The 14,465-nt window shown below is 46.2% G+C and overlaps 1 protein-coding gene across 4 annotated transcripts in view; it reads left to right on the top strand.

Moving 5' to 3' along the window:
- PTPRG (protein tyrosine phosphatase receptor type G) overlaps positions 1-14,465 on the top strand; it is a 718,534-nt gene that overhangs the window by 633,810 nt on the left and 70,259 nt on the right. For 3 of the 4 annotated variants that reach the window (XM_058726333.1, XM_058726331.1, XM_058726330.1), the window contains one exon: positions 12,747-12,833. The exons of the other annotated variant lie outside the window; for it this stretch is intronic. In XM_058726333.1, the coding sequence (XP_058582316.1) occupies positions 12,747-12,833 (87 nt within the window). The remainder of the gene's footprint in view (positions 1-12,746; positions 12,834-14,465) is intronic. 4 annotated transcript variants of the gene reach the window in all.

Genomic DNA, 14,465 nt, shown 5'->3' with positions numbered 1-14,465 from the left:
CGGAATATAAAAACGGCTGATTTTAAGTCCTCCCTGTATTATCATTGTCCTTGAACTAGTTCTCACTACTTCCCCTGGGAAGTCTTCTTGCAGCTTCTGCTTAACAGTTGTGCATTTTTCAGCTACCTTCTCCAAGCCAGCTTAACTGAGCAAGGTAGGTTGGCCTGGCTACCTTAACCTTTCAGACTAGTGTAGGAGGCTTCTGGCCTTGAACAAGCTTCCTCCATGATGAACAGGCGTCCTGTTTCCATCCCTTGCTTCCTTCTTGCCTTTCCTGCAATTAATTTTGAGCTCCTGTTATACGCCAGACATTCTTCTCTCCCGGAGGTTACTTTTTAGTGGGGGAGACAGACCATAAACAAAGCCCGTAAGTAAAATCTAGGATACGTAAGATGGTGTCGAGTGTGTAACGGAGAAAACTAAATCTGGAAAGAGGGGAGGCATTCTGGGATTGATGGTGAGTGTTCAGAGTAGTTAAAGAAGCCCTAAGTGGCAAGGGATATCCAGCTAAGATCTAAAAGGGACTAATATCCAAAGACACTCAAATGGGCTCCATGTAGGGCAAGTTGCAAGTGGCGGAAACAGCATGTGCAAAGGCCCTGAGGCAGGAATGTGCCTGGCATTTTTCAGGAATAGCTAAGAGGTCAGTGTGGCTAGAGCACGTGAGCATGGGGGAGAGTGGTTGGAGAGGGCATCAGGAAGAAATGGGGTAGAGGGGAGTCCTGTCAAGTACAACCTTGTGGGTTATTCTGAATACATTGCCTTTCACCCTGAGATAAGTAGGATTTGCTGCAGAAGGAGGTTATGATCTAACTTCTGGATTACTTAGCTGCTATGTTGCAAAAAGCTTGGAGAGGATCAGGGGCAGAAGCAAAGAGACCATCTGAGAGACTGATTGAACTAGTCCAGAAGGAGGTGATGAGGGTAGCAATGCAGATGGTAGGAATCCATTGGATTTAGATACATTTTGAAGGTGGGATGGACAGAATCTGCTGGCAGATAGGCCGTCTGTTCAAATTCAGTAGAACCAGGAGATAAGGATTCATCTCCAGCTTCCTTGAGTGTCTGATGGCACCTATAACACTCTTAGTTCTGCAGACCTGCTGGATCACAAATTTCATGGTGTTAGGGATAAGCCCCGGAACGCTAGCCCCACCTCCACGTTGCTCCTTCTCCAGGGCAAGTGGTTTGCAAACACACACTGGTCTGGAGCCCATTGGTATATTGGAAGCTGCCAAACACGGGTCTGCGTAGGTAGAAGTAACAAAAGTTGTGCACACTCCTGTCTTGGCCGTGCTCGGGACTGTGTGGTTTGAGTTGCACACCCTCCCCACGGAGGCGTGGAGACGGTGCACGGCTGCCTCACACCGGTGACCGTTGTATACCAGCTGCAGTGTGAAACGGTTCCCGTGCTGAGCACTTGTAGCAAAAACCTCAGGGCTGCTTGCGATTGGCCCGTCTTGGTCCTATGCACCCCTCCCCCCTGCTGAGAATAGATCACTGTGACCAAGAAAGGCCATGGGATGTGTGGCCAAGCCTGCAAGGGAACTGGGCCAGCCAAAACACACAGGTCCACACTACCAGCTACGTGGAGGAAAGGACTGTATAATCGGGTAAAGACAGCTTTACAGCCCTTCCATTCAAGATGCATTTTCCCATCAGAAAAGGATAATACTCTTTAGAAAAACTCAGTCTGAATAGAAAATGTATTGAATAATAACGATTTGTGTATAAAAATTAGGTCTTACTTCTATATGTGTATGTATTGAAAGCTAGATTAACCAGAAGTGGGGCGCCTAGGTGGCTCAGGCAGTTAAGCATCTGGCTTCGGCTCAGGTCATGATCTTGCAGTTCATGAGTTCAAGCCCCGCCTTGGGCTTTGCTGATAGCACAGATCCTCTCTCTCTGCCCCTCCCCTACTCATGCTCTCCCCCTCTCCCCCCTCTACCTCCCTCTCTCCCCCTCAAAAATAACATTTAAAAAATAAATAAATTTAAAAAAAATAACCAGAAGTTTAAACTTGAGCAGACTGCACACGTGATCTTTTGCTAGACTCTGAGTGCCCGTATACAAAAGTGAATGCGACAGAGAAAAATTCTTAGAGATGAAGGAAAGTAACACTGAATTAGCACTAGAACGGATGAGTCGGCTAAGCAGGAGAACAGCCTAGAGGAGACCAGGACCTGTTTTCTGTCCCAACTTTTTTGTGTTTTATTCATGTGAAAGAAGGAAGCATTGGGGAGCTCACACAGAAAATGGGTCAATGCGGAAGAGACAGGCATTTCCTGCCGGCAATGCGGTTTTGACAGTGTTGCTTTTCTGCCTTTTGAGGCACAGTGAGAGCGGGTGATTGGCAAGCTGACTTGACGTAAGTGGAGCATTGAGGCAGATCAACACCTTCTGGATTGTTTCCTCAGTGGCAGGCCTGGCACCCAGGGGTTCCAGCCAGCTCAGTGTGGTGGCAGTTTCTGCACTGAGGGACTGACCGTTTGCAGCTCTTGTTCTGGTCCCTGAGTGTGGTCACTCGGAATCGTGGACCCTGCATTTGAATGCATCCAGGATGAAAGCTGAGGTCTCTGATTTCTTTTTCTCCATGAGTGCTGGCTAAGGTTTTCCGAGTCCCCTTTTAGTGCCAGGAACCATGCCGAGCACTTGGGGGGCACCGTCTTAGGTGATTCTCCAAAGAAATCTTAGGGCAGGTACTATTATCCCACTTAAAAAATCAGGGACTGGGAATTCAGGGAGGTCAAGCGACTGGCCCAGAGTCCTAGAGGAAGTGGGGTGAACCCTGGTTTTGAATACAGGGCATTTTCATTCTAGAATCCATAACCTTCCTCGGGGCACCCGGGTGGCTCAGTCCGACGTTGGCTCAGGTCATGATCTTGCGGCTTATGGGTTCCAGCCCCGCGTCAGGCTCTCTGCTGACCGCTAGGAGCCTGGAGCCTGCTTCGGATTCTGTGTCTCCGTCTCTCTCTGCCCCTCCCCTGCTCATTCTCTCTCTCTCTTTCTGTCAAAAATAAATAAACATTAGAATCCATAACCTTCTTGAACCACTAAGATGCATGTCTCACACATACATCCCATGATAGCTTAGCACAACTGACATTCGGCCAAATCCATGGGAGGTGGGGTCAGTGGGCCTGTTGTGCCAGCGCCTTCCTGTTGAGCGTCCCCTGCTGTCTTTGGCCAGGGAAGGTAGAGGAGCCAGTGTTGGTTGAGTGCCCGCTACGGGCCAAGCAGTGAGCAGCAGCAGCATCCACAGTGTTGGACTTGACAAAAACCGATTTCAAGCAGCCTTACGCTCACAGGGAAAAAATCCGTTGATTCACAGAATTGAAAAGTTTGGCGCACGAGGCCCCGCTAGATTGGCGAGAAGGAACCAGACAGAACAGCAGGGCTCGGCTTGTGTTGTGTGCCTGTGTTTCTCTCCCTCTTGTCTCAGATTTGCTCTCCCTGTGTGGGCTTTTCTCTGAGGCCCTCTGTTTCCACATGGTGGCCTCTGGGCCACATGAGACATACACCCTCCCATCCCCGTGGAAGGGAAGAGAAATTCCCTTAAGTGTTCCATCTCAGCCCCAACATGGTGTCTCTTAGAACTGACTCAGGTCATTTGTTCACCCCTTGAGCCTGCTGGAGGCATGAAGGACTTTTGTCAGGCCTGCCTCTTAAAAGAACCGTAAAGCCCAGAAGTGAGGTCTTTGCCATCGGAATCACATGCACAAAACTGGACAATGGGTGTTTTCCCAAAGGACCGCCAGGGCCCGGAAAGTGACCAGATGCAGGTGCCAGGTAGACAGAAGCAGCCAGTGTCTCAACCTTCAAAAGAAGTGGCGAAATTAGAACCAGGGGGAGAGGAGTGTCTGTTAAGAAAAAAGAATTCTGGCTTGGATAGCAAAGAAATACACATGTGGGTAGTAGGAAAGAAACAAAGCAGGCGTGCGAGCTCAGCCCGGCCAGCCGAGGGTTCTCAGCGAGGACTCTGCTGTCATGCATGCATGTGCCATGGACTGGAAGAAGGGCCACTCCCCTTTCCTCCCAACTATGGAGGACGTTTGGAGGCTTACGTCCAGAGCGCCAGGAGAGCACAAAAGCAGGGCTGCATGGAGGCCTGATGCCCAGGCTGGGTCTTGAAGATTAAGCCTAGTGAAAAGGTGAGCAGGCATGGGGCCGGAGAGAATCTGGCGGATCGTATGCAGGCATCTGGGGTTCACTGTCACTGGAGTTGGGGGACAGCGAGAGCCAGATCGTGAAAGACGTGGGGTGCCGCCCGAAGGGATATGTGCCTTAGCGTAAGCGTGATGGAAGGGCGTGAAGGAACCACAGCTACAGGAAGGCAAGATGAGAAAGAGGCAGTCTTGGGGAGCGGTGAGGGAGCGGCCTGGGCCCAGAGGCAGACAGCCTGGATTTGGAGCCAGGATCCACCACTCACGACCCATGGCCTCAGAGCATGTGTTGTTAGCAGGGGCTCAGTTATGCCCAAGTGGGTGAACATGAGTTCTTGGGAGGTGAAAAAACGTACTCTTTTAAGGCACAGATACACATGTAGTACACAAAAGCACAGCACGTTATTGGTATTAAAATTTCACTGGGGGGTAGCAACGGGGGAAGGCTTATTTATAGGCCCCTTAGGAAGCGCACTTGGTCATGATGAGCCCCAGGTGATGTGAGGAAGGGTCAACCACTATATTGTACACCTGAAACTAATAGAACACTGTGAACCAACTTTTTGAAAAGGCCCCTTAGGAGAGGTGCCAGTGGGAAGAAGAACTGAGAATTTCTTCATCTGCAATATAGTCCAGAAATGGGCCCATTGGGCTCCCGTGAGGAGTAGGTGTGTGCTCTGGAAAATGGTTATCCCAGGGCCTGGTGCATGATAAACAAGCAGTGATAGCTGTGTTATCCCCGACTTTAGTGAAAAATAAAAATTCACTTCTGGGTCCTGGTGTGCCAGAAAAGAAGTTCTTTAACAAAACCAGATTTACAGATCTAAATGAATGCTGTCCCTCACACATAATCAGTGTGTGGCTGTATACTTTCCAGTCATGTGTCATTGCTTAAAACATGGCTTGAAAATAGCTTTTGGAACTTCCTTCTAGAGTTCATTCTTCGGAATGATCTCAGAAGTGCCAAGTATTTATCCTAGAAATAGCTCAAAGTCATGTGTTTGGAGCTCAGTAGAGTATAAATGTAGGTGAACCAACTGAGGAGAACAGAACCATGTTGGACCAAAAAGGAAAGGTTAATGAAATGGGTTTGGGGGATGCTCCCAGTGGGCCTAAAAGCAATTCCAGAAGAGCAGATCCCTAAGTAACTAGGTTAAAGGCATGACTTAGCCAGCCCACTCTTCTTGAAGCCCGGTGGTCAGCCTCATTAACTCATGACCGGCTTCATCAGAGCAAGGTTCATCAGCTGCCACAGACACTCTCCAACACCCTAGTGGTCTAAAACACAGAGTTCATTGGTCATCGGTGTGTAGACTGATGGAGCTGGGCAGCTCTCTTGCACTTGGGGCTTCTTTTTCTGGGACAAATGTTTCCCAAGGGGCTTCAGCAGGGATTTAAAAAAAAATCAAGGAGGTACCTCGTTCTCAATTGCATAGCCCAGAAGTGGAATCCTTCAGGACCGTTGGCTCACCGTTGGCCAGAGGTAGTCCCACAGCCCCCAGGATACATGGTAAGGTAGAGAGCACATGGATATTCCTTGAGTGCTGCCAGAAGTATCTTTAAATATTCAGACCCACTGGCATCATTTGGCCAAGAGGATGTTTCCTTGAAGGAACAACTTTGGAGGCCAACCATCAGATTCATCTCATTATTTCACATTTGGCCCGAACGAAAAAAATAGGGCAGTGACCTGATTTGTATTTTTTAATTTTTTGTCAATGAAAAGATTCCCAGAGGGCCACTAGGGACTCTTTGAGCAGTATTTTTATAGGCGGCAACACGGATTTGTGGGAGAAACTTACCTTTCGATATTGGTTCGCTCAGATAGATATTAGAGATAGGATGCTACAGTTCTTTGTTAAATGCTCCTTGCAAAGGGCTGTATTGAAGAGCTGTAGGAACCCACATCCATAGCAATGCAGAAGTCGCTGTGAAGTTCAGAAGAAATAGATGTTTTGGAACAAAGGTCAGGGTTATAGGGCAGCTAATAAAGATGAAACTGATGAAAAATCCACTAACAGGCACAGCTTGCTGCCTTTTGAAAACGGTGCCCTGTGTGTGCCGTTTAAATATCATAATCCATATCAACCAGGCAATGGTTCCTAGCGGTAATCATTTATGTAGAAATGAGGGAGACCCAATACGTGGAAGAATTTTTGAAGTGGGCCATTTTGGCCTTACTACTCAGGACGGCAACAAAATGCACCTTGGAATTACTAACAGTCAGGAAACGCATTCCAAGAGCTCCCGATGCCCTGTCTTCCCAAGACAAGCTGTTTACATGGCACCAATGTGCTGACGTTCCTGAAAAGACAGGGAGCCTCACAGCTGCTACCACTCAGAAAGAAGGGGGAGTTTTTGGAAGGTTTCATTTTGATTTGCATAATTTGAGGTAGATGCCGGGCGAAGAGCTCTGTGCAGGCTGTCCAGTCACTGTGCTCGGGCACACTACTTGTTTATTTATGAACTTGCTCTGTAGCGTAGCTTAACTATTGTGAGCAAGACGTCAGTGTCCATTTAGGATTGTGAGTATTGGCCGAGATCATTAAAAAAAATTTTTCTGCAATCCAGAGGACAACTGCTTTGAAAGCAGCTCTTTTCTCTTTGAGCCAAATCTCCCCCCTCTACAGTAGCTATCATAAGGCCTTGAGAGCCAATAATCTTTTGAGTTTTTACCATACTGCACAAGTGCTAAGCGATTACATTGCCCCCTAATCAGTGTTCAAATCCTAGGAGTTACTACGTTTTGCACATCAGAAAACCAAGGCTTGGTGAAATCAGGTAGACGTGCCCAAGTCACAGTGTTAATCTTTGGTGGATTCTGGATTTGAACCACCATCTCATAGCCCACTGTCATAATCATCACTTTATTTTGGGGCACCTGAGTGGCTCAGTCAGGTGAGTTCTAACTCTTGATTTTGGCTCAGGTCATGATCCCAGCACCGTGGGATCGAGCCCCTTGTTGGGCTCTGTGCTGGACATAAAGCCTGCTTAAAATTCTCTCACCGTCTCCCTCTCCCACATGTGCTCTCTCTCTAAAAATGAAAAAAAAAATTTTTTAAAGGCTTAATCATTACATTATTTTGCCTAAATGAGGAGTAGCCTGTCAGGAGGCATTTACTTCCTTCCATAGCCTATTTTCATAACACATACTTGTTGAAAAGATCCTGTGGTTTGGACTTGCCAGAATCACATGGAAGAAACTTTACAGGACCAACTGTAATTTCAGGGGTCAGAGAAACAGAGTCAGTTTTGGTATTGAATCAGATAACCTATTTGTTCTTTCTTATCCCAGCTAATCAGTGCTATCTTACCTTGACGACAAGTTGAACATCAATATTATGGATCATAATTCTAGCTTAAAGAACTTTCCAGAAACGTAGAACAACGTTAATTCTCAGATTCAGATAGGGCTGAGCTAACTACAAGGACTCTGGAGCAGAAAAAATGGAAACTCCAAGTGGCAATATTAACATCTGACCCATGTTTGTTTGTTTGGTGTTAGAATTTCATACTCTGATCTGAGAAATTGATGTCCCTCTTGAGCACATGGTTGAATCGTCTGTAAATTCTGTGGTAGATGAGTCAACACTGATTTAGCGCCACGGGCAGATTAAAAGATCTCTTTTACGCCCACCTTTTACACTTGAAGAAATTTTGCCGTGTGTTGATCCCTCCTCATTAAGAATGCCATTCAAGGGGCACCTGGGTGGCTCAGTTGAGCGTCCAACTTCAACTTAGGTTATGATCTCATGGTTTGTGAGTTAATGTCCTACATCGGGCTTGCTGCTGTCAGCACAGAGTCTGCCTCAGATCCTCTGTTCTCCTCTCTCTCTCTGCCCCTCCCCTGCTCACTCACTCTCTCTCTCGCTCTCTCTCTGTCTCTCTCAAAAATGAATAAACATTTACTTTTATAAAATGCTATTCACAAAAACAAGTGAATTTTTTTTTATTGACATGATTTTTTGCTTTGTTCTTTGGAAGACAGTGTAATAAATAAGAGGGGATGTGGGGTGACTGGGTGTCTTAGTCACTTGGGTGCCCGACTTGAGCTCAGGTCATGATCTCATGGTTCGTGAGTTTGAGCCCCACATCATGTTCACTGCTGTCAGCACAGAGCCCACTTTGGATCCTCTGTCCCCCTCTCTCTGTCAAAAATAAAAATATGAGGGAGGAGATGCAAACCCTAATTGTGGGAGGGGGTTGTGTTGGCATAATGGAGGCTCCACCAAACAGATACAGGTGAACACTGAGTGTGGGCATGTGGTAATGCCCCTCTCCTGCTCAAAGAATGACTGACCACATGTGCCCCAGTAGAACGTGGATCCCTCCTGTAGTCCCACAGAAACAATGACAGAGCTGCCATGAGCCTGGGTACATGCTCTCTACCCACCTGCTCTAGCAGCCAATACTTCCCAGTTTACTCTCCAGTAATTTGATTTGATTTAGGCATACATCCCCCTCCATCCCAGGGAGGTCACAAAGGAGACAGATACCATTAAGAGTGATTTCTCCCATGCATGTGACTGTGCACAGATAGCAAAGGGTCATCCCCATACCCGATAACTGTTGAGTTGCTACAAAGCAAATGCTATATTATTTAACCTTAGAGCTGAAGCAGGTGCTAGCCAAGGTGTTAGGACTGCGTCCACCTTCTTCCCAAGGGAGGAGACCACTTCCAGGAAGGGAATGACTTTTCCGGCATCATAGAGCTTGAATGTTTTAGAGGGACTCATACCTAGGGTTGGCTTTTGTTCACCAGAGACCCTTTATGGCTGGCCTGTTTATTCCTTCCTTTGTTGTTTGTTCATTCAAAGACCTTTCTTAAGCATCTAGTTTGTACCAGGCACTGGCCATCCAGCAAGGAGACAGAGTTCCAGTCTTCAGAAAGCATGTAGGCTAATGGGGTAAATAAGCAGGTAAAGAAAGGTAATCCCAAATCGAGGTCAAAAACAGGTGGCCCCTACACCTGTTTTATTTCGCAGATACACTGTTTTTAGAAGTCCGGATTGTTTTGGGGTGCCTGGGTGGCTCAATTGGTTGGGCATCCAACTTCGGCTCAAGTCATGATCTCACGGCTTGTGAGTTCAAGCCCTGCATCGGGCTCTGTGCTGACAGCTCAGAGCCTGGAGCCTGCTTAGGATTCTGTGTCTCCCTCTGTCTCTGCCCCTCTTCTGCTCATGTTCTGACTGTCTCTGTGTGTGTGTCTCTCTCTCTCTCAAAAATAAACATTAATTTTTTTTAATCTGGATTGTTTTGAAAATGGGAAGATATTTCTTAAAACTCCAGCTATCTGGGTTCTCATGTTAAATGTGGTAACATTGTTGTCATGTTCTTTTGTGGCATTAGTGGGCTGGATAGAGCTAAGAGTGGGGAATCTTTGGGGGGAGAGGGCCACCAGCTCTCCAGTCTGTCTGTCTCTGCCCTCCCTGCAGCCTCCTGCCTGGGCCCCCTGCATTTGGGCTCCCCTGCGTTGCAGTAGTGACTTAGGGTATGTGCTCTGGAACGGGCTCTGACCACTGCCAGGGTGGGGTGGGAGGGAGACAGAGCCAGGAAAGGCTCCTTGAAGGAAGGATGTTGAGCTGTGATTTTCACAGAACAGAGAAAAGCCACAAATGCTTGGGGCAGAGCTCTGTGTCCGAGCGGACATAGAGGCACTCGGTCATGGCATGATCAGTACTGCCAGAGGGAAAATGCTGTCAAATTGCCCTTCATCCATGCAAAATAAAGTCTACTTTTGTGGGTGGAATCAGATTCTTTTCCAGGGGATTTGGCATGTACAATGGCACTGGGTCAGTCCAAGATGCTCTTACGTGGCTTGTGTGTGGAAGGGAATAGGAATGAAAAGCAGATTTATATTCTTTTCTCCAGCCTAGAAAAATCCAGGTTTGCAACTCAGTTTTTATGGTGGCTTTGTGGGATCACCTTGGTCTTTTCTGCAAACAGGCTGCTCATGGGACCCCTGGTATTCCAGGCATCCCTTTTGCTTTTGAAACTGTCGATTGCCCCTGCCATTCATCCCTTTCTGGGACCTGCGTCTGTGGCCGTATTTCAAGACTATTTTTTTTTAATCATTAGGAATAATTTTTACAATTCAACCCTTCAGATCCTGACGATGTGTCAAGCCAGTGGGGAGAGCTAACGTGCGTTGCATTATGCCAGAATACGGCTTGCCTCGGAGGGCTTGAGTTTAAGATACGGTGGTGCTAAACTGTCTTGCTCTGAGATGCTAAAAGGCATGGGGGTGGGGAGCCTTCTGAGGTCCCCAGCTGTTCCTTGAGGTGGGCACTGTTTTTTTCTTTCTCCCTGCAGCTGTGTGCCAGGAGATCTGGGTCACGTGCCAGCTAATGCTGCCGATCCCAGGCAACTTTTTGCTCAATAACTGTTTCCCAAATGGCTACTCGGGGCCTTTTCAGAATTTACAAGAACTGTCAGTTGTTATAGTAACCGGCCCCCTGCTGTCGAGTTTGGCCCTGAGATGCCAGTCGAAGCTCTTGGAACAGGCTAACACTTAGTCATTAGACAAAAGCAGGGAGGGATTCACTGCTGAAGGTTGCCATTTAAACGTACTCCATGATCCTTCAAAGAAGGGATTGGTTCTGTTAAGGAGGAAGTGGATGCATCCATTTTTAAAGTAAATGGACTTTTCAGGAAAGGGAGATTCCTGCGTTGAGTCTCTCCTACGTAACCAACGCCTGTCTTTGGGTTTCTCAGAATTAAGTGTCCTCTCTCCCAGGGTTGACTTTGTCTGTTCTTTGGGTTTGCTCAGGTGGCCCCCTGGATTATTCGAGATATTAGTTATTGGTTTTATGGCATTTGCTTCTCAGTGAAGTGTTGTCAGTTTACGGGTGGTAGTTAGAAGCGCCTGTGATTGTGTGTGAGGAAAAGCTGCGGAGATCGCCGGCTCTGCTCCAAAATTCCCGAAAGAGTGAATCTGGCAGAATTCAGAGTAGGGCTAAGGGTTGAGAAGAAGTCTAAATATTTTAGAAAGCTGCAAATTTCAAGTTTCTATGAAGATTTGCAAAAACACTCCAACACACTCGTGATTTCTTCAGTTAATGTTCATCGCTGCACTGAATATGTTCGTGATGTTTTGAGGACAGTTGCAGTTCCAGAGTGTACTCAATAGAGGGAGATAAGTTCTGAATTACAGCACACTGCTCCCCCCCCACCCCCACTTTTTAGTCCTGTTCCCAACTTGGGACTTCTCCAAATTTTGGTTCCTGTGGCAAGCCCTTGTATCCAATATAGAAGCCAATAATTATTAAAATAAATAAAAGTTTGTATTAAAGGAGAAGAGAGGGGTGCCTGAGTGGCTCAGTCGGTTGAGCATCTGACGCCTGGTTTCAGCTCAGGTCGTGCCCTCGTGTGGTCTGTGGGATCAAGCCCCACATCTGATTAAGACTGAGCATGCTTGGGATTCTCTCTCTCTCTCTCTCTCTCTCTCTCTCTCTCTCTCTCGCCCTCTCTCCCCCCCTCCCCCCTCCCTCTCTCTCTCCCTTCCCCCCCCCCCGCCCCCTGCTTCTTACCTTCCCTCCTGCTCTCACTCTTGCTCTCTCTCTCTCAAAATAAAAAAATAAATAAACATTAAAAAAACAAAGGAGAAGAGAAACCTAACACGTATTCAAGGATGTTCATATCTGGAAATAAAAACTACCAAGTAGATCAGAAGCTCTCAAATGTTCTTTGGAATTACATACCTGAATTTAGAGTTCTACGTGGGATTCAGCAGAACTTCCAAAGAAAGAGAACCTCACTATTAAGCAAGTTTGTCTTTGCTCTTCTATCAAGAGTTTGGAAAGAATAGGCGTCATTCTGTTGTGAAATCCTGCAGCCCAGGTAGTTAGGGGATTAAATGTAATCAAGTCAACACCTTCTTGTGTGGCAAAAGTGTATCTTTCAAATGCCAGAAGCAAGACTCAGATGCTGCAGATATTTAAGTTTTAATGGGAAACTAAATATGGGACATCGTATGTGGTAGTAACTTGATGACTGCCCCACCTGCTCTGAGTTGCCTCTCCCACATGTTCTCCAATCTGGGTTGTGAGTCAGGAAACTGTCCTGAGATGAGAGGAATGAAAGAAGAAAGGACAAAAACCCAGATTGATCTAACAACACCACATTCACATACGTTGGTGGCGGATGGCAGGTTCACATAACCCCCCAGTACATTCCAGCTGAGTTCTGTTTATGTCAGTGGTGTTTTAAACGATCCTGTTGGCCAAAGCTTCGTGTCAAGGTGGAAGGTGAGATACGTGAATGGGAAAGGGAAAATCCAGTAGTGATTGGACTTGGGATATCTTCTACCATTAACACCAGGAGTGATGAAGGTTTCTAACAAGTGAAGACCGCTTTTAAGAGCAAAGTTCCCATTTTATATTAATTAACTAGAAGCACAAACAAACCTTGATAAACCAGTCACCTTTGTGTGTAAGCTTTCTCTTGAAAATGTCCCAACTGGGGCCCCATAATGGGTGTGTGTGTGTGTGTTAAGTGGGAGGGAGGACATGGGTGTGGAACTCTTGGTAGCGATTGAAAGTACTGTCTTCTACACCTGTTCTCTTTTGTTTTTTGTCTATTTAGAGGGTGTAACAAAATAAAGTCCAAGGGCTTTCCCAGACGTTTCCGTGAAGTGCCTTCTTCTGGGGAGAGAGGAGAGAAGGGGAGCAGGTGAGGGGCGGTCAAGCTTAGGGGGGTGGGGGTGCCTCTTTGGCCGGGACTGGCTTGCCAGAGTTCTGTTTGTTGCCCTGGGGATTAAAGTCCTCTAGACCCCACAACGCTGCAACTTACCTGTCCTACCCCAGCTCCCAAAAGGAAGGATTGTAAATACCAACACAGAGTGTGGGGTAGCTGGTAGCAATGGAAGTATGAACTGTGTGTGCCTGCTTTGCTTTATTTGGTGATTTGGGCGGGGGGGGGGGGGGCGGTTTTATTTCTAGAACGGGGCATACTGGGAATTTTCTATGTCGGTTTGTCTGTATGTCAGTTGCATCCATTATCTTTCCAGAATTTCAGATGCTTGCATGTTTTAGAGCTTTAAAAAAAAAATGCATGCATTTAGCCTTACAAGTGAAAGATAGCTTTTAGAAACCTAAATGTATAAATAAGGAAGAAGAGTAGGAAGGGGAGAGAGAAATGAGCAAATGGGGATACAGCATGTGTTTTTCCCTAAGAGTGAAATTTTTCAAAAACGAAAGCACATGAGTTCTAGGTAGCTTGAATGCTGGGAAGAATTATTGTTCTGTAATGATCTGTAATAAATCTTGAGAAGTCCTGATCACGCGATCTTAATCACCCCACATTACCACCTATTATAATATTTCTATGTGGCTTATAGAAGGTAAACTCCACTTAATATCGTAATATTTTAATATTGCCAATTAAGATAATTCAGTAATCAGTATCCTGTGGTGAGTAGTCCCTTAATACTTTCAATGAAGCAATTTATAGAACTTACAGTAAGAATTTTTACATGGAGTGATTTCTCTCCCATGGTTGAGGCTAAGTATTGAGATGAAATTTTAGATGCCCACCCACTCTAATCAAGTACACTTATGAGATCTGAGAAGGTACGTTACAAGGGAATTGAGGAAGATGAATGAGAAACTCTGTGATCTATCTTTTTTAAGCTCTATGATGTAATTTTGCCTTGTAGGGAAAAGTGGTCACTGCTGACACCAGAAATGTAATTTCTTCCTAAGATCTCTTTTTATGTACTCAGGTCCTCAATTTTTAATCTGTTTTCAACATGCCAAAGTTAAAACTGAACGAGAAACCCCTCTATATAGCTTCAGATTCAAAGATCTAATCTTGGAGAGGACACTGGATGTCACATAAATGCCTCATATTCATGCCCAGTCTGTTATAAATACGTTTTTGTATTTATACCAATGTATAAAACCAATGTATAAATACATGTACCAATGTGTTCATGTATTCATTGTGTTCATTGTTCATCTGTGTTCTCCCCAGAAGTGATGCCATCGCTGGGTGGCCCGTGATTTATTCTAATTTATGCTCCTGGCCCTAGATGTGGGCGTGGTCTTATGAGAGATGTGTTTTAGTTCCTGGGTGGATGTACTTTGTCATGAGGTGCTCAGGATCTCTCGTTTCTTCTCTGCTTCTAAGCGCCCGAAGCTTGGGCGGGGGGGGGGGGGGGGGGGGGGAGTGCAGGGAGCACGGTGACTTTCATTTAGATCTACAAGTTGAGAACAATCTTGGGAAGCTGTAAGTATTAACAGAATCCGCCTGATTGTGAAGTGCATCTTTTACTTGCCTTTTTTGACAGTGTAGTAGCAAGAG

Source organism: Neofelis nebulosa, chromosome 4, assembly GCF_028018385.1.
Source record: "Neofelis nebulosa isolate mNeoNeb1 chromosome 4, mNeoNeb1.pri, whole genome shotgun sequence".
In the NCBI taxonomy this organism is placed as follows: domain Eukaryota; kingdom Metazoa; phylum Chordata; class Mammalia; order Carnivora; family Felidae; genus Neofelis; species Neofelis nebulosa.
The sequence above is the reverse complement of the archived record's forward strand: the minus strand, read 5'-3'. Positions and strand labels throughout refer to the sequence as shown.